The sequence below is a fragment of the Macaca fascicularis genome, chromosome 16 (genome assembly GCF_037993035.2).
Source record: "Macaca fascicularis isolate 582-1 chromosome 16, T2T-MFA8v1.1".
NCBI lineage: Eukaryota > Metazoa > Chordata > Mammalia > Primates > Cercopithecidae > Macaca > Macaca fascicularis.
This window is the reverse complement of record NC_088390.1, coordinates 61138799-61153353: the sequence shown is the minus strand read 5'-3', so window position 1 is coordinate 61153353 and position 14555 is coordinate 61138799. Positions and strand designations below refer to the sequence as shown.

General features: G+C 53.9%; 1 protein-coding gene across 1 annotated transcript in view; it reads right to left on the bottom strand.

The window, feature by feature from the left end:
- THRA (thyroid hormone receptor alpha) overlaps window positions 1-14555 on the bottom strand; it is a 32483-nt gene that overhangs the window by 12213 nt on the left and 5715 nt on the right. Inside the window, exons 2-4 of the mRNA XM_015437806.4 lie at window positions 8690-9038; window positions 6298-6365; window positions 5628-5728 (exon numbers count right to left, since the gene is read on the bottom strand). Of these exons, the coding sequence (XP_015293292.1) occupies window positions 5628-5728; window positions 6298-6365; window positions 8690-8742 (222 nt within the window). The 5' untranslated portion in view covers window positions 8743-9038. The remainder of the gene's footprint in view (window positions 1-5627; window positions 5729-6297; window positions 6366-8689; window positions 9039-14555) is intronic.

The following is a 14555-nucleotide window of genomic DNA, read 5'->3' as shown; positions in this document are numbered from 1 at the left end:
GGCTGCTGAGGGGTTGGGGGTGCCTGGGTAGTGTTCGTGGCAGAGGTAGGAATGATGACTAGAACAGGCAGCTTTGAACTGGGGATAATGTGAGGCCTTAAGGAATAGCAGCTTTGGAAATCCAAGTCGCGGGGCTCGGTGGCTCATGCCTGTAATCCCAACACTTTGGGAGGCCGAGGCGGGCAGATCAACTGAGGTCGGGAGTTGGAGACCAGCCTGACCAACTTGGAGAAACCCCATCTCTACTAAAAATACAAAATTAGCTGGGCGTGAGGCCGGATGCTGTGGCTTATGCCTGTAATCCCAGCACTTTGGGAGGCTGAGGTGGGTGGATCACAAGGTCAGGAGTTCAAGACCACCCTGGCCAACATGGTGAAACCCCATCTCTACTAAAAATACAAAAATTAGCCAGGCATGGTGGTGTGCGCCTGTAATCCCAGCTACTCAGGAGGCTGAGGCAGAGAATTGCTTGAACCTGGGAGGCAGAGGTTGCAGTGAGCCGAGATTGCGCCACTGCACTCCAGCCTGGGCGACAGAATGAAACTCTGTCTAAAAAAAAAAGAAAAAAAAAAAAAAAGGCTAGGCACGGTGGCTCACGCCTGTAATCCCAGCACTTTGGGAGGCCAAGGCAGGTGGATCACGAGGTCAGGAGATCGAGACCATCCTGGCTAACATGGTGAAACCTCATCTCTACTAAAAATACAAAAAATTAGCCGGGCGTGGTGGCGAGCGCCTATAGTCCCAGGTACTCGGAGGCTGAGGCAGGAGAATGGCATGAACCCAGGAGGTGTAGCTTGCAGTGAGCCGAGACCGCGCTACTACACTCCAGCATGGGCAACAGGGCGAGACTCCATCTCAAAAAAAAAGAAAAAATTAGCCAGGCGTGGTGGCACATGCCTGTAATCCCAGCTACTCGGGAGGCTGAGGCAGGAGAATTGCTTGAACCCGGGAAGAGGAGGTTGTGGTGAGCCAAGATTGTGCCATTGCACTCCAGTCTGGGCAACGAAACTCTGTCTCAAAAAAAAAAAAAAGGAAATCCAATCCAAGTAAAACCTCATTTTCCACCGTGCTAAATGACTCTAAAAACAACACTGACCCAAAAACCATTCTCATATATGTTGCCTGTTGTCCATGCAGGTGGAATTCATAAAACAGGGGAACCAAAAAAGTCAAGGAAAGGGACTGAATATGAACTCTAGTAGGGGAAGAGAAAAATTTCAATTCTCTACATTGGGATTCACTTTTATTTTTTTAATTTAAATTTTTTTTTTTTTTTTTTTTTTTTGAGACGAAGTCTCACTCTGTCACCCAGGCTGGAGTGCAGTGGCACGATCTTGGCTCACTGCAACCTCCGCCTCCCAGGTTCAAGCAATTCTCCTGCCTCAGCCTCCCGAATAGCTGGGATTATAGACGCCTGCCACCACGCCTGACTAATTTTTGTATTTTTAGTAGAGATGGGGTTTCACCATGTTGGCCAGTCTGGTCTTGAACTCCTGACCTCAGGCGATCCACCCACTTCGGCCTGCCAAAGTGCTGGGATTACAGGCGTGAGCCACTGTGCCCAGCCCCACCTTTATTTTAAAGGAAACACTTCAAAAATCAAGATGATTCCAATAATATGAAGAATTAATATTTTTTTCACATTTACAATGTGTCAATCACTTAGTAAAGATAAGCCTTGCTGGCCAGGCACAATGACTCACACCTGTAATCCCAGCATTTTGGGAAGCCGAGGCAGGCAGATCACTTGAGGCCAGGAGTTCAAGATCAAGACCAGCCTGTCCAACATAGTGAGACTCCATCTCTACTAAAAATACAAAAATTGGCCAGGGTTTGTGAGGTGCACCTATAGTCCCAGTTATTCTGGAAGCTGAGGTGGGAGGATTGCTTAGGATTGCTTGAGCCCAGGAGGTCAAGGCTGCAGTAAGCTGACTGCACCACTGCACTCCAACCTGGGTGACAAGAGACCCCATTTCAAAAAAAAAAAAAAAAACAAGAAAACCTGCAAAAGATAAGCTTTGTCTTTCATGGAACATCACTCTGAACCCTCTGGACAATCCTATGAGGTAGGAACTGTTACTGCCTCCACTTTGCAGACAAGGAAACTGAAGGTTAGCGAGATGAAGCAATTTGCCCAAAGTCATGTGGCCAGTGGGTAGCAGAGTCAGAACTGAGCCTCAGGTATGGGACACCAAGGTCTGAGCTCTCAGATTCCAGGGGGCATTAAAATCACCAAAGGCAGCTGAGCATGTTGGCTCATGCCTATTATCCCAGCACTTTGGTTTGGAGGCTGAGGTGGGTGGATCACAAGGTCAGGAGTTCGAGATCAGCGTGGCCAACATCGTGAAACCTCGTCTCTACTAAAAGTGAAAAACTTAGCCAGGTGTGGTGGCAGGCGCCTGTAATCCGAGATACTCAGGAGGCTGAGGCAGGAGAAGTGCTTGAACTTGGGAGGCAGAGGTTGCAGTGAGCTGAGATCACGCCACTGCACTCCAGCCTGGGTGACAGAGCAAAACTCCGTCTTGAAAAAAAAAAAAATCACCAAAAGCACCTACCAAAGATGCAGATTCCTGGGTCTCACCCCAGAACTACAAAATCAAACTCTCCAAGGGTGGGGCCAAGGCATCTCTGCCTTTTCAGGGTGTCTCCCTGGGACTCAGATGTCCATAAGAGTAAAAGATCCTTTCTCTATGCTACACTGTTTGTATTGCTTCCAGGATTGTATTGCCACTGCTAGGGAACTCTAAATCCCTCATGGTCTTGGTTTGGTTGACACCAAGAAACAGAGAGAAACTTCAAGCCTTAACCTTTTTTTCCTTTTTTATTTGAGACAGGGTCTTGTTCTGTCACCCAGGGTAGAGTGCAATGGCGTAATCACAGCTCACAGCAGCTTGGACCTCCCAGCCTCAAGTGATCCTCCTACCTCAGCTGCCTGAGTAGCTGGGACCACAGGTGTGCGTGCACCACCATGCCTGGCTGCTTTTAACATTTTTTTGTAGGGACAGGGTCTCACTATGTTGCCCAGGCTGTTCTTAAACTCCTGGGCTCAAGCAATCCTCCCGCCTTGGCCTCCTAAAGTGTTGGGATTACAGGCGTGAGCTACCATACCTGGCCTTTAACATATAAATAATTCTGTTTCTTTTCTTTTTTTTTTTTTATTTTGAGACAGAGTATCGCTCTGTCACCCACGTTGGAGTGCAGTGATGCAATCTCTGCTCTCACTGCAAGCTCCATTTCCCTGGTTCAAGAGATTCTCCTGCCTCAGCCTCCCAAGTAGCTGGGATTACAGGCATGCATCACTACACCCAGCTAATTTTTGTATTTTTAGTAGAGACAGGGTTTTACCATGTTGGCCAGGCTGGTCTCAAATTCCTGACCTTACTCATTCATTCATTTGCTCATTCATAACCCCTTCTCTGTCACTCACAGGAAAATTGCTGAACCTATCTGAGTCTCAGTTTCTTCATCTATAAAATGGGGATAATCATTTTATCTACCTGATAGCACTGTTGGGAGAATTAAATCAGATAATTCACTTGAAGTGTTGAAAACAATGCAACCTCGGGTGATCTGCCTGCCTTGGACTCCCAAAGTGCTGGGATTTAAATAATTCTGTTTCTTGGAAGGCCTTGAATTTTTAGGAGGTGATCCTGGAAAGGCTATCCAGGCTGAAATGATCAAAGTGAAATCTAATTAGGCCTCTCAAGCACTTTAGGAGGCAGAGGTAGGCAGATCACCTGAGGTCAGGAGTTCGAGACCAGCCTGGCCAACATGGTGAAACCCTATCTCTACTAAAAATACAAAAATTAGCCAGGTTTAGTGGCGGGTGCCTGTAATCCCAGCTACCCAGCCTGAGGCAGGGAAAACTGCTTGAACCCCGGAGGCAGAGGTTGCAGTGAGCCAAGATCGCACCACTGCACTCCAGCCTGGGCAACAGAGCAAGACTCCGTCTCAAAGAAACAAAACAAAACAAAACAAAACAGTTAGGCCTCCCAAAGTCTATGACCTTGTTGTCCCCTCTGCCAGGAAGAACCTGCTGTCTTCTTCTCCTCTGTGCTCCCAGCTCCCACTACACCCCCAGCACTGGCTCTTGCTCTTTCAGGTGCATTGGAAACACTCCAGGATTCTGTTAAAAGGAAGATCCCTGGGCTCCACAAAAGGGCTCTGAGCGAGTAGGGTTAAGATGAAGCCTGGGCAGGCCGGGTGCGGTGGCTCACGCCTGTAATCCCAGCACTTTGGGAGGCCAAGGCAGGCGAATCACGAGGTCAAGGGATCGAGACCGTCCTGGCCAAAATGGTGAAACCCCATCTCTATTAAAAATATAAAAACTAGCCGGCCATGGTGGTGGGCACCTGTAGTCCCAGCTACTCGGGAGGCTGAGGCAGGAGAATCGCTTGAACCTGGGAGGTGGAGGTTGCAGTGAGCCGAGATCGTGCCATTGCACTCCAGCCTGGGCGACAGAGCAAGATGCTGTCTCAAAAAAAAAAAAAAAAGATGAAGCCTGGGAATCTGCATTTTAACTAGTAGGGCAGATGGTCCACGAACCACATTTTGAATAACACTGATGTTTGCTGATGTTTGTCTCAAGTTGTGTCTCTCTCTGACAGGCTGTGAGCAGCTTGAGGGCAAGGTATGTACTACACTCTCACACCTAATAATACACTGAATGAATGGCTGATGGCTGGCATTTTTTATTAAATGCTTCTTATGGGCGTGGCACTGTTTTATTTTTTATATTTTGTTATTTTATTTTGAGACAGAATCTTGCTCTGTCACCAGAGCAAGTGGTGCAGTGGCACCACCACCGTTCAATGCAGCCCTGACTTTCTGCGTTCAAGCAATCCTCCCACCTCAGCCTCCTGAGCAGCTGGGACCACAGGCATGTGGCACCACACCCAGCTAACTTCTTTAATTTTGGAGAGTCAGGGTCTCACTGTGTTGGCCAGGCTGGTCTCAAACTCGGGGGATCAAGGGATGCTCCCACCTTGGCCTCCCTCCCAAAGGGCTGGGATTTTAGGCATGAGACACAGCACCCGGTGGCACTGTTTTCAACACTTCAGGTGAATTATTTCATTCTCCCAACAATGCCATAAGGTAGAGAGAATGATTATCCCCATTTTATAGATGAAGAAACTGAAACTAAGGCTCAAAGAAGTTAGGCAATTTTCCTGTGAGTGGCAGAGGAGGAATTATGAATGAGCAAATGAATGAATAAGAGAAGAGAAAATAGCTAGGCACGGTGGCTCACTCCTGTAATCCCAGCATTTTGGGAGGCCGAGACGGGTGGATCACCTGAGGTCAGGAGTTTGAGATCAGCCTGGCTAACACTGTTGGTGAAACCCCGTCTCTACTAAAAATACAAAAAAATTAGCTGGGTGTGGTGGTACATGCCTGTAATCCCAGCTGCTCGGGAGGCCAAGGTAGGGGAATCGCTTGAACCCAAAGGTGGAGATTGCAGTGAGCCGAGATCACGCCACTGCACTCCAGCCTGGGCAACGAGAATGAGACTCCGTCTCAGAAAAAAAAAAAAAAAAAAAAGTGATGACCTAACAGGGGGGCTTTAGGTGACACAGGGAGTAAGACGGGGGCTCAGGTGGCAGGGGAGGGGCAGGAGGTAGCTTCCATACCTTGCAGCCCTCACAAGTGATACAGCGGTAGTGATAACCAGTTGCTTTGTCCCCACACACGACACACTGCTCGTCTTTGTCCAGGTAACTAGGGATATACCCTGGGAGGAAGGAAAGGATGGAGGAAGGCAGGCATGGCTTGAAGTCCCAGCAGAGGGGCTCTCACACTTTTCCCCATCCCTCAACTTTTTGTTTCTGGCCCCTCTCCTAGCCCAGCCTCCCTGGTAGAATCCTAGAGAGACGGGAGGTGAACCTGTCCATCCTCTGCCCTAAGAGTATGAAGAATCTCAGTTCTTCTGACTACCCACTCAGGGCTTTCTTCTTGCTCTATCTACAAGGCAGAGGATGGTGGAGAGGGAAAAATAAATCTCAGCAGCTCACTGGGGATAACACAGCCCCTCAGTCCTTCAGCTCAGGCCCTGATTCTGGTGGGGCCTCAGATGAGAGTACTAGGGGGAGGGAAGAGGCCTTCCTGACCTAATCCACCCTCAAAAGCTGGGCACATCCATCATCACCTTTCTCAGCCCCAGACAAGTCCATCCCAAGCCCTCTAGGAAGCTCCCCCCAGGGAACACAGGAACTACTGTTCCACGTCCAGGTCCAGAGGGAGCCCTGGCTGGGTTTGGTGGGGTCGGGGACGTGGAGAAGGGGCACGCACAGCCAGCCTCACCTGACATGCTGGTTTTCAGGGAACATTGGCCGTTCTTTCTTTTTCGCTTTCCATCTGGTGACCTGGCACTGGATGGGGGCAAAGTGGGCAGAATCACAGAGCAGTCTTCGGGTGGCCCCTTTCTCATCCAAGAGGCTTATACAATCCCCCCCAGGCTCCATTTTGTGTCCTCATTCTACCTCCCACCCCCAGGGTCAGCTGACAATGCTTAAAAGGGTCCAGCTATCTGGAATTTGCAGGGGAGAGAGATAAGGGGCTTGGCTGTGGCACAAGCATGTTCTAGAGCCCCAACACACACACATTCACCCACCAGAAGACCTGAAGCACCCACAATCCGCAGGACATCCTCATCTTTCAGTACACGACAAATACGCTGGAAGAATTCTCAGGATATGCTTAAAGCTATGTAACCTTTAGAACACACACATACATATGCAACATAACACCGGCGCAGATGAATAACCATGCAGCTTTCACTATAAACCCACGGATGGTGAGTATGCACCAGGGCTGACATATCTGTGAAATTTTCAGGGCATTCTTAAATGTGCTATACAACCTCTAGGATATGGCCCGGTGTTACACAACACTCTGCACAGGCACCTCATAAAACCACCCTCATCCCGCCAGTGTGCACGTGTTGCTTGAGCTCCAGATCATACATACATGCTAAATAACCCACAGCAATGGAAAACACTAGAGTCACCCCCTGCACAGCCTCCATTTAACAAAGCAGCAAACTGAGACCCTACTTGTGCCTGGTGACACCATGAGCTGGAGTCAGAGCCAGGACTGAGCCCCTCTGTGCAAGGTATTATTAGCAACCCTCAGCCACTGCACATATATGTTGCCAGGCTCTCCACATACATGTTACATAACCTCAGTGCACACAGGTTACATAAACCCTCTACATGCATGCAAGGATTGTATAAGCTCCCGCACCCACCCTGTGTGTGGCATGTTGCAGGCCCCTTCCTCCTGGAGCCGGATGCAGCTCCCAACACACTGACACAGTGACCTTGGCCAGGGTCACAGTCACAGACAGTTCTGTGCTCCACGCCCCCTGGGGATTACTCCCGTCTACTTCCTACGAGGCTGAAAGGTCAGGTCTCCCTCACGCCTTCCAGAAGGTTGGGTGCAGGGGAACTCAGGCCACCTAGGTCCCAGTTGAGCTGGCAGCTTCAGGAGTTACCACCAGACTCACAGCCTCTGAGTGCAGTCCTAGAGATAGCCACAAGGTGGCGCATAGACATGGGGGAGGGGAAGGCAATGGGGGAGGGGCTGCAGTCTTAGGGGACTAGGAACTGGCATTCCTGCCTTTCTCCAAGCCTTAGGAGCAGACTCTTGCAGACCCACAGAAGCCTAAGCTGGGAGACACAGGGGCTGCAAGTGACAGCCACACAGCTACAGGCCAGATCATCCTCAGAGTCCTTCCTGGGGTGAGGCTTTGGGGAAGGGGGGCTATCCCATGCCCTGCCGAGCTGTGAGTTCCATCTACTTCCTCTACCCTTCAGGGACCCAGTTGTGGGCCTTAGGGCTTTGCCTGGCCAGGCCTCTGGCTTCCTGGCTCAGGATCTGATCTCCTAGGAAACAGTCAGCCACACTGCTCCTTGGAGCACCCCTACCCCCACCCTCTCCTTGGCCATAGGCACAGGCTGTACCCAGCTCCCAGGGCACCGTGCCAACTGGGACAAAGCTCTGTGCCACTTGGAGCTGATGGAAAAGGCAGAGACCCTCTGGGCTCCTCCAGGGCAATGCAGATCATAGGTAACCATCCCTTGGTGTATGTGCAAGGCTGACACCTCACCCACGTGGAAGCAAAACCGTCATGGTTTTGCACTTTCTGGGAGGAGCCCCATCGCAGTGCCCGCCCTTGACCATGAACAAGGAAGAGCTTGTGGGGCTCCCAATAGATTCCAAATATAAGCGTGGGCTGTGACCAATAGTTACTGGTGCATGTGCCCTGAAATGTCATACTACGTGAACCACAGCCTGTGGAAAACGCACTTGTGGTCAGATAGTAAATGGGCTGGCAGGGAGAGGAGGAAAATGGCAAGGCTGTTTGGATCCCACATGCTCAAGGTGAGGGCAGCAATGGTGGAGGGGACGTTGGGGGCATCTGAGACTGCCCAGCACTGTCTAGGGAAGGGCCCCTTATGTGCTCCCTGTAATTTGCTCTGTATCACTCCGACTTCAAAATGAGCATCTCTCAATCCAAGTGCCTGTCACATCTGAACTTGACCTCATCTGCCAGAGAGAGGTAGGCAGAAGGCTTGCTGGCCTCATGTCCATCCCACAGAGGTACTTAACGGCGGTGCCTAAAGGACAGCTCAGCCAGGTGCCCATGCCTGCTGCTTAGGAGCTGGCATGACCTAGTTGCTGAACCCATTACCTGTTCTCCTCTGGGTCCGACCCACACTCCACCTTGCTTGGCTTCTGTTCCATTCACTTCAATTCCATCCAGGATGCCCTCCAGCACGCCAAGAGACTGGGGTGGGCACACTGGCCCCCCCGGCACGCCCACAGGCCACCCACTCCCTGCCACCCAGGCCCTAGGGCACAGCACCCATGATACCCGCCTCAGCACTTGGCCTTTCACACCATGCCCTGCGCCCCCAGGGGGGCGGGCGGTGGGAGGGGCCAGGGAGTGGCAGGTGGGAGGGCTGGGGCAAGCTGGGTCTGTGGGTCCCGGGCTGTGGGCTGAGTGAGTAGCTTCGGAGTCTTGTCCTGTCCAGAGATCCCTGTGGGCAGAAGAGAGAGGCAGGGGTAAGAAGGTGTCATGGTGGGAAGGTGGGTAGGATCCCTCTGGTGGTAACATTTGGGGCTTTGAGGACCCATAACAAGATAGCAGGGGGCAGGAAGGGCAGGCGTAGAGAGGGGACCAGGATAATCCCTTAGATCACAGGTACAGCAGGCGAGATCGGAGATCCTCCTCCTAAGCCCCAGACATAGGAAGGAATGGAGGGAGAGAATGAGATCACTCACGTACTAGGTAATATGTCTCAGTCTTCATATTCAGACAAATGCCTGGCCCTTAATGAGCATCTATTAAACACTAGCTATTGTTACCACCCCTCTAGACAAGTTTTCCTGAAATTCCTCTGTATTATAGGGGTAAGAGGGGACCAGAGGCAAGCAGTTTTCAGCACAGGTGGGGTGGGACATAGAGCGGCACGCAGTGAGCGTGAATGCCCATCTTTGTGCCTTAATAGAGAGAAATGTTGAAAACTCTGGGGAACTGACCTCCCATGCTGCCGGCCAAGTTCTGATCCCCAGCTCTGGCCCCTCAGGGACTCCAGAGCTTCCCACACAAGCTCTTGAATCCCACTTCCCAGGCCGAGGACCAGACTTAGTTGGTTTAGCTGAGCTGCTATCAACCAGGATGGCAAGGGAGAAAGGAAAGGAAACTAACACATGTTAACTGCAGAGATAATCTGTGCCCTCCAGAGTGGGCAGGAGAACTTCACAGATGAGGAAACTGAGTCTCAGAAAGTTTGATCATTCACTCAAGTTCACACAGCTAGTAAGCAGGTGGCTGTCGGATAAGCCTCATGGCCTGGCCCTAATGCTAGCCTTGTTCTGCTACCTGGAGTCCAGGGCAGTGCCAAGCTGGGCCCACCATCCCCACGTCCCACGGCATTGCACCTCTGACCCTGGGCTGCAGACCTGTGGCTTACTGTCTGTGTGCACACAGGCAGGTGTGGCAGGTAGGAGGGGGACAAAGGGTACAGCTCCCCTGACATATGACCTCAACCTCTGTCACGTGGCTGCTGCATATGAGACCTCACCCCTAGGCCCCCTGGCCCCAACCCCAGGAGCTGATAAGGAGCCAGGGTGGGAAGAGAGGCGGGGAGATAAGTCAGCAGATTGGGCAGGGCCAGCAGCATGATGGGGCCTCTGCACCCAGGCAAGCCGGTGGTGTGGACAGCATGGGCATTGCACAGAAAAGTGGTCTGTTCTGCCTCTGATGCCCACCCCAGACCAGGACTGGGCACTGGGGGCTGGACAGGAGACTGGGGTGGGGGGGCGTGAGCAGGGAGCCTTAGCCCAGGGAGCCATCAAGAAAGTAGGTCAAGTTTTTCTTGGCTTGTGGAGAAATTCCTGTTATAAATTTATAATGGCGTAGCCAGCCCTAAGGGGTGGAGGTTGGGGAGGAGAAGGAGTGGGTGGGGAAGCCCAGGGGCTGGGCACTGGAGCCTAATGCTCTCAGCCAGACAGTGAGGGGCAGGGGGCGAGTGCCGCTGCAGGGGTTGGGCTGGACAATAGAGGACGATCTTCTGACTCCACATCCAGCGAGGCTGCCTGCATATGTCTGTCTGTCTGTCTGTGTCTGAATGTCTCTCTCTGGGTCTGGGTGTCTCTGTCTCCCCCCCAGGCTGTGCCTCGGTGCTTGGCACACCCTGGCTGTGGTGCTGCCCCCGCCTGTCTCCTGCCCGCCTGGCACACTGCCACCACTTGTTTACAGAAGCTGGAAAAATCCACTCGCCAGCCGGAGGCCCAAGCGCCCCCGGGGAGGGGAGGAGGCAGGCACAGGAGTGGGCATGCTGAGAGAGGGGCAGCCCCGGGTAGCAGGCCCTGGGGGTAGCCGAGGAGGACCAGTGTGTGCAGGAATGAGCATTGGCTGCTGTGGGCTGGGCTGGGCAGGGAACACCAGCAGCAACCACATGGCATGGGCAGCTCCTGCTCCAGGCCAGGGCTCCTGAGGGCCCCCTCCCCCAGGCCCCTGCCACTTACCAGTTGCTACATTGCAGAACTGGGGCAGTGCCAACCTAAGCCACCATGTTTATTTCCCCTTCCCTCTCTCCTGCCCAGCCTTAACTCCAAATGTGTCTGCGTACTGCCAAGGGCCTGCACATGCCCGCTGGGGGGAGGGGCAGGCTTGCTCTCTGCCCCACCCCTCTGTGGAACTGAATGGTGCCCTGGTGCTGGTCAGTGCGGCCCAGGCTACAGTCAGCCCCTGGTAGTGGGCAGAGGAGCAAGGTGCTGTCCTTGCTGCCTCGGGCACCCTCACTGGGTACCCAGCAAGAGGCTGGAACCCCTGGGGACTCCTTGGCATCTCTCCAGGGACACACTTGGGCCTTTGGGGTGATACAGAGGCGAGGCAGAGGGCCCAGCACGCGGGAAGACACACATCGGGGAGACACACACCACGTGAGCCTGTGTTAGCAGTGGGCAGAAAAAGGTCAGCGGGTAAGGGGCATGGGGCAGGGGTACCCACAATGAAGGGCAGCCTCTCTCCCCTCCTCCAGAGTCCAGCTTAACTCCTCCAACTCCTTCCCGGCACCCCCTCTGCAGAGGTGAGGGAGGCCCCACCCCAAGGAGGCTGAGGGGGCGGAGCTATGGGGTTCTGTGCCCAGGCTGGACAGCAGGACAGCAAGACCCACCTGTCAGCTGGCCTGGCCACCCACTCCCTCCTTGTGAGATGAGAGCTGCTGGGTGGCAGTGTAGGCAAAGTGCCCGCGGAGGGGGAAGCATTTCATTAAGCTTAAGTGCTTCTGCCATGGGGGGACAGGGACACAGGGCCAATGCGGCATCCACAGGCGCCCCGCCAGGTTCCCACTGCTGGGCCATCCCACTCTGCAGTCCTGTGGATCTGAGGACACCCCCAAAGGACTCCTGGAGCTGCCAGAGGGGAGTTTCTGTCCCCAGGATCTAACCCCAACACTATCTGCATTAACCCTCCTGCGTATCTGCTCTGGGCTTTGGCCCCACCTTTCTGGGGCCCCTGAACTTTGTCCTTAGTGCTCTGAAGAAAGCCCAGCCCTCCTTGCCAGCTACAGGGACAGTACATGCAGGGTGGCTGAGAAAAGGGTAGAAAGACGAGAGGAGGGGTAAAAAGGCTGATGGGGGAAAGAGGGAAGAAGGGAGGAGGGGGAAGAACAAAGAAATGGGACAGTGCTGGGGTAGAGCTAGGGGTGACAAGGCAATAGAGGGAGAGGAAGAAAGGGGAGCCAGAGACGGGGGATGGGGAGAAGGGATGAGGTAGAAAGGAGGACAGATAAAGGGAGGAGAGACACATGAAGGAGGGGAGACAAAGAGAGAAAGGTAACAAAGAAAGATGGGTGGGGGGGCTTCGTACCCTAAGTCCCACCCCATGCAGGCTAGGGGGAGGGGGGGCGTAGGAATGGTTTCCACGGTGACAGCTGGTTGTTGGTGGCCTGGCATGTGGGCTATTAATAGTGCTGTGGGTAGGTTCACACCTCCCTCTCCCCTTCCCCTCTGCCTGCTGCTAGGGTGGGGGGAGATCCCTCCCCCACCACCCACTCCTGATCACCCAGCCTCCCACCATGGGAGCCAGGAACGGCGATGCTGAGGGGCCAGGGTGGCCGCTGTGGCCCAGACACATAAATGGGCATGCATGGGCACAGGCATCTGTGGGTAGCACTGCCCCCCATGCCAACATGGGCACCACGGGCAGCCACCCACACCAAGGGCCCCTGGGAGTCTGTGGTGGTGGCAGTGCTGCAGCAGCGACACGTGCCCCCACGATGAGGGGCAGAGGCCTCTCTAGGACTGAGACTCCCTCTCCTTTCCCATACCCCCTGTTCTATTCTCAGGTATGGATTGAGCAGGGCTGCCCCACCCAACTCTCTGTTATCCTAGTGCCAGGAAGGAGAGGAGGAGTGAAGGCGGGAAGGAAGGTACTATTTGGCAGGTGTGATGTGGCAGAGGAGTACACACAGACTCAGGGCCCCAGCCTGGCAGGCATGGGGGAGACGGGAGGAGGGGAGGCAGCACCCCTTAGTGAGCTCTCACTGGGCCCCCAGGAGACAGGTCTGGAGCTGGGGGGCAGTGACTCATCACCTAGCCACTGTGGGACCTTACAGGCTAGAGAATGGGAGATGGGGTGGGGATCCTCATAAGGGGAGATTGGTTACTTAAACAAAGGATCCTCCCCACCCCACCCCAAAAGAATATAACAGGAAACCCCCCCTGCAGGTCAGAGACAGAAAGACATAAACAGCAGCCTTGACTTGGGCCAGATGCCCAGTATTAACATCAAAGACTGTGCTTCCCACCCGGCTCCCCCACAGCCTCACCCACCTGCTGCTCTCCTCTCCCTCCTCCTGCCTGGACCAGCTCCAGCCAGGCATCAAGGTGGGTGCCCAGGTCTGGAGGTCTCCTCCCAGGTCACATCCATCCCCCATGACCACTGGTGGGTGGTCATGCGCACACCCATACTGGAGAACTCAGCCCCTCCTTATCAGCCCACAGAACTTCACGCCCCCCAGCCCAATTCCCCTCAGGAGCGGAGGCAGGAGATCCAAGTAGCCAAGAAAGCAGAAGCAGGAGCACCCCCAAGCTGGGCAAGGCACATTCTCCCCACCCTCCCCCAGCAGCCAGTGGGTAATTGGAGCTGGGAGCTGGGGCAGCTGAATGCTGGAGGCATGAATGTCACGGGGCCAAGGCACTTGCTGCAGATGGCACCATGGGCACAAGGCTTGGGGTCCTCCCTCCTCACTCCCTCTTCTAAGGCAGTAGAGGAAGTTGCCTGCAAGCCTTGAGGAGCATGGCCCAGGAGGGGAGGGAATGGTGGAGAGGGAAAGAAAGGCAGGGATGTTCTCCCAGGCACCCCAGAGGCAGGAGCTAGCCCCTATCCAAGCAGAACTGGCAGAGGCAGAGAGAGAGAGACAGAGACAGAGATAGAGAGACAGGGAGAGAAAGCGAGGAGGAAGGGAATAGGAAGGAGGGAGGAAGGGGGAGGGAAGAGAGAAAGATTGAGTGTGTGTGTGTGAGAGAGACAGAGAGGGAGGGAGAGAAGGAGGGAGAGAGAGGGGGAGGGGGAAAGAGAGGGACAGGGAAGAGGAAGGGAGGGAGGGAGGGAGAGAGAGAGGGAGGGAGAAAGAGAGGGAGGGGGAGAGAGAGAGAGAGGGAGAGGGAGGGAGAGAGTGCGCGCGTGAATGCAGCTGAGTCTCCGGCACACACACGGACACGTGCAGACACACACACTCACCCCGCATGCGCAGAGCCACAGGGCTCTGGGTACCGTTCCAGGAGATATTCAGAGCCCTCCCCAGCCCACACATGCACAAAAACACTCTCACATGGATGCGTGCACAACACACCCACTCACTGATGTGTACAAAAATGCCGAAAGACACCAAAGCCTTGGTTCCCCTGTTCCCCCACCCCCTTGCCTGGTAAAAGAGAAAAAGAAACAGGCAGCTGGGGCTCTGGGAGCCAAGAGCAGATCTCTTCCTTAGAAGAGGAAGAGAGAAGGAGGAGGAGGTGGGCCAGGGGCTTGGTTCAATCATTCT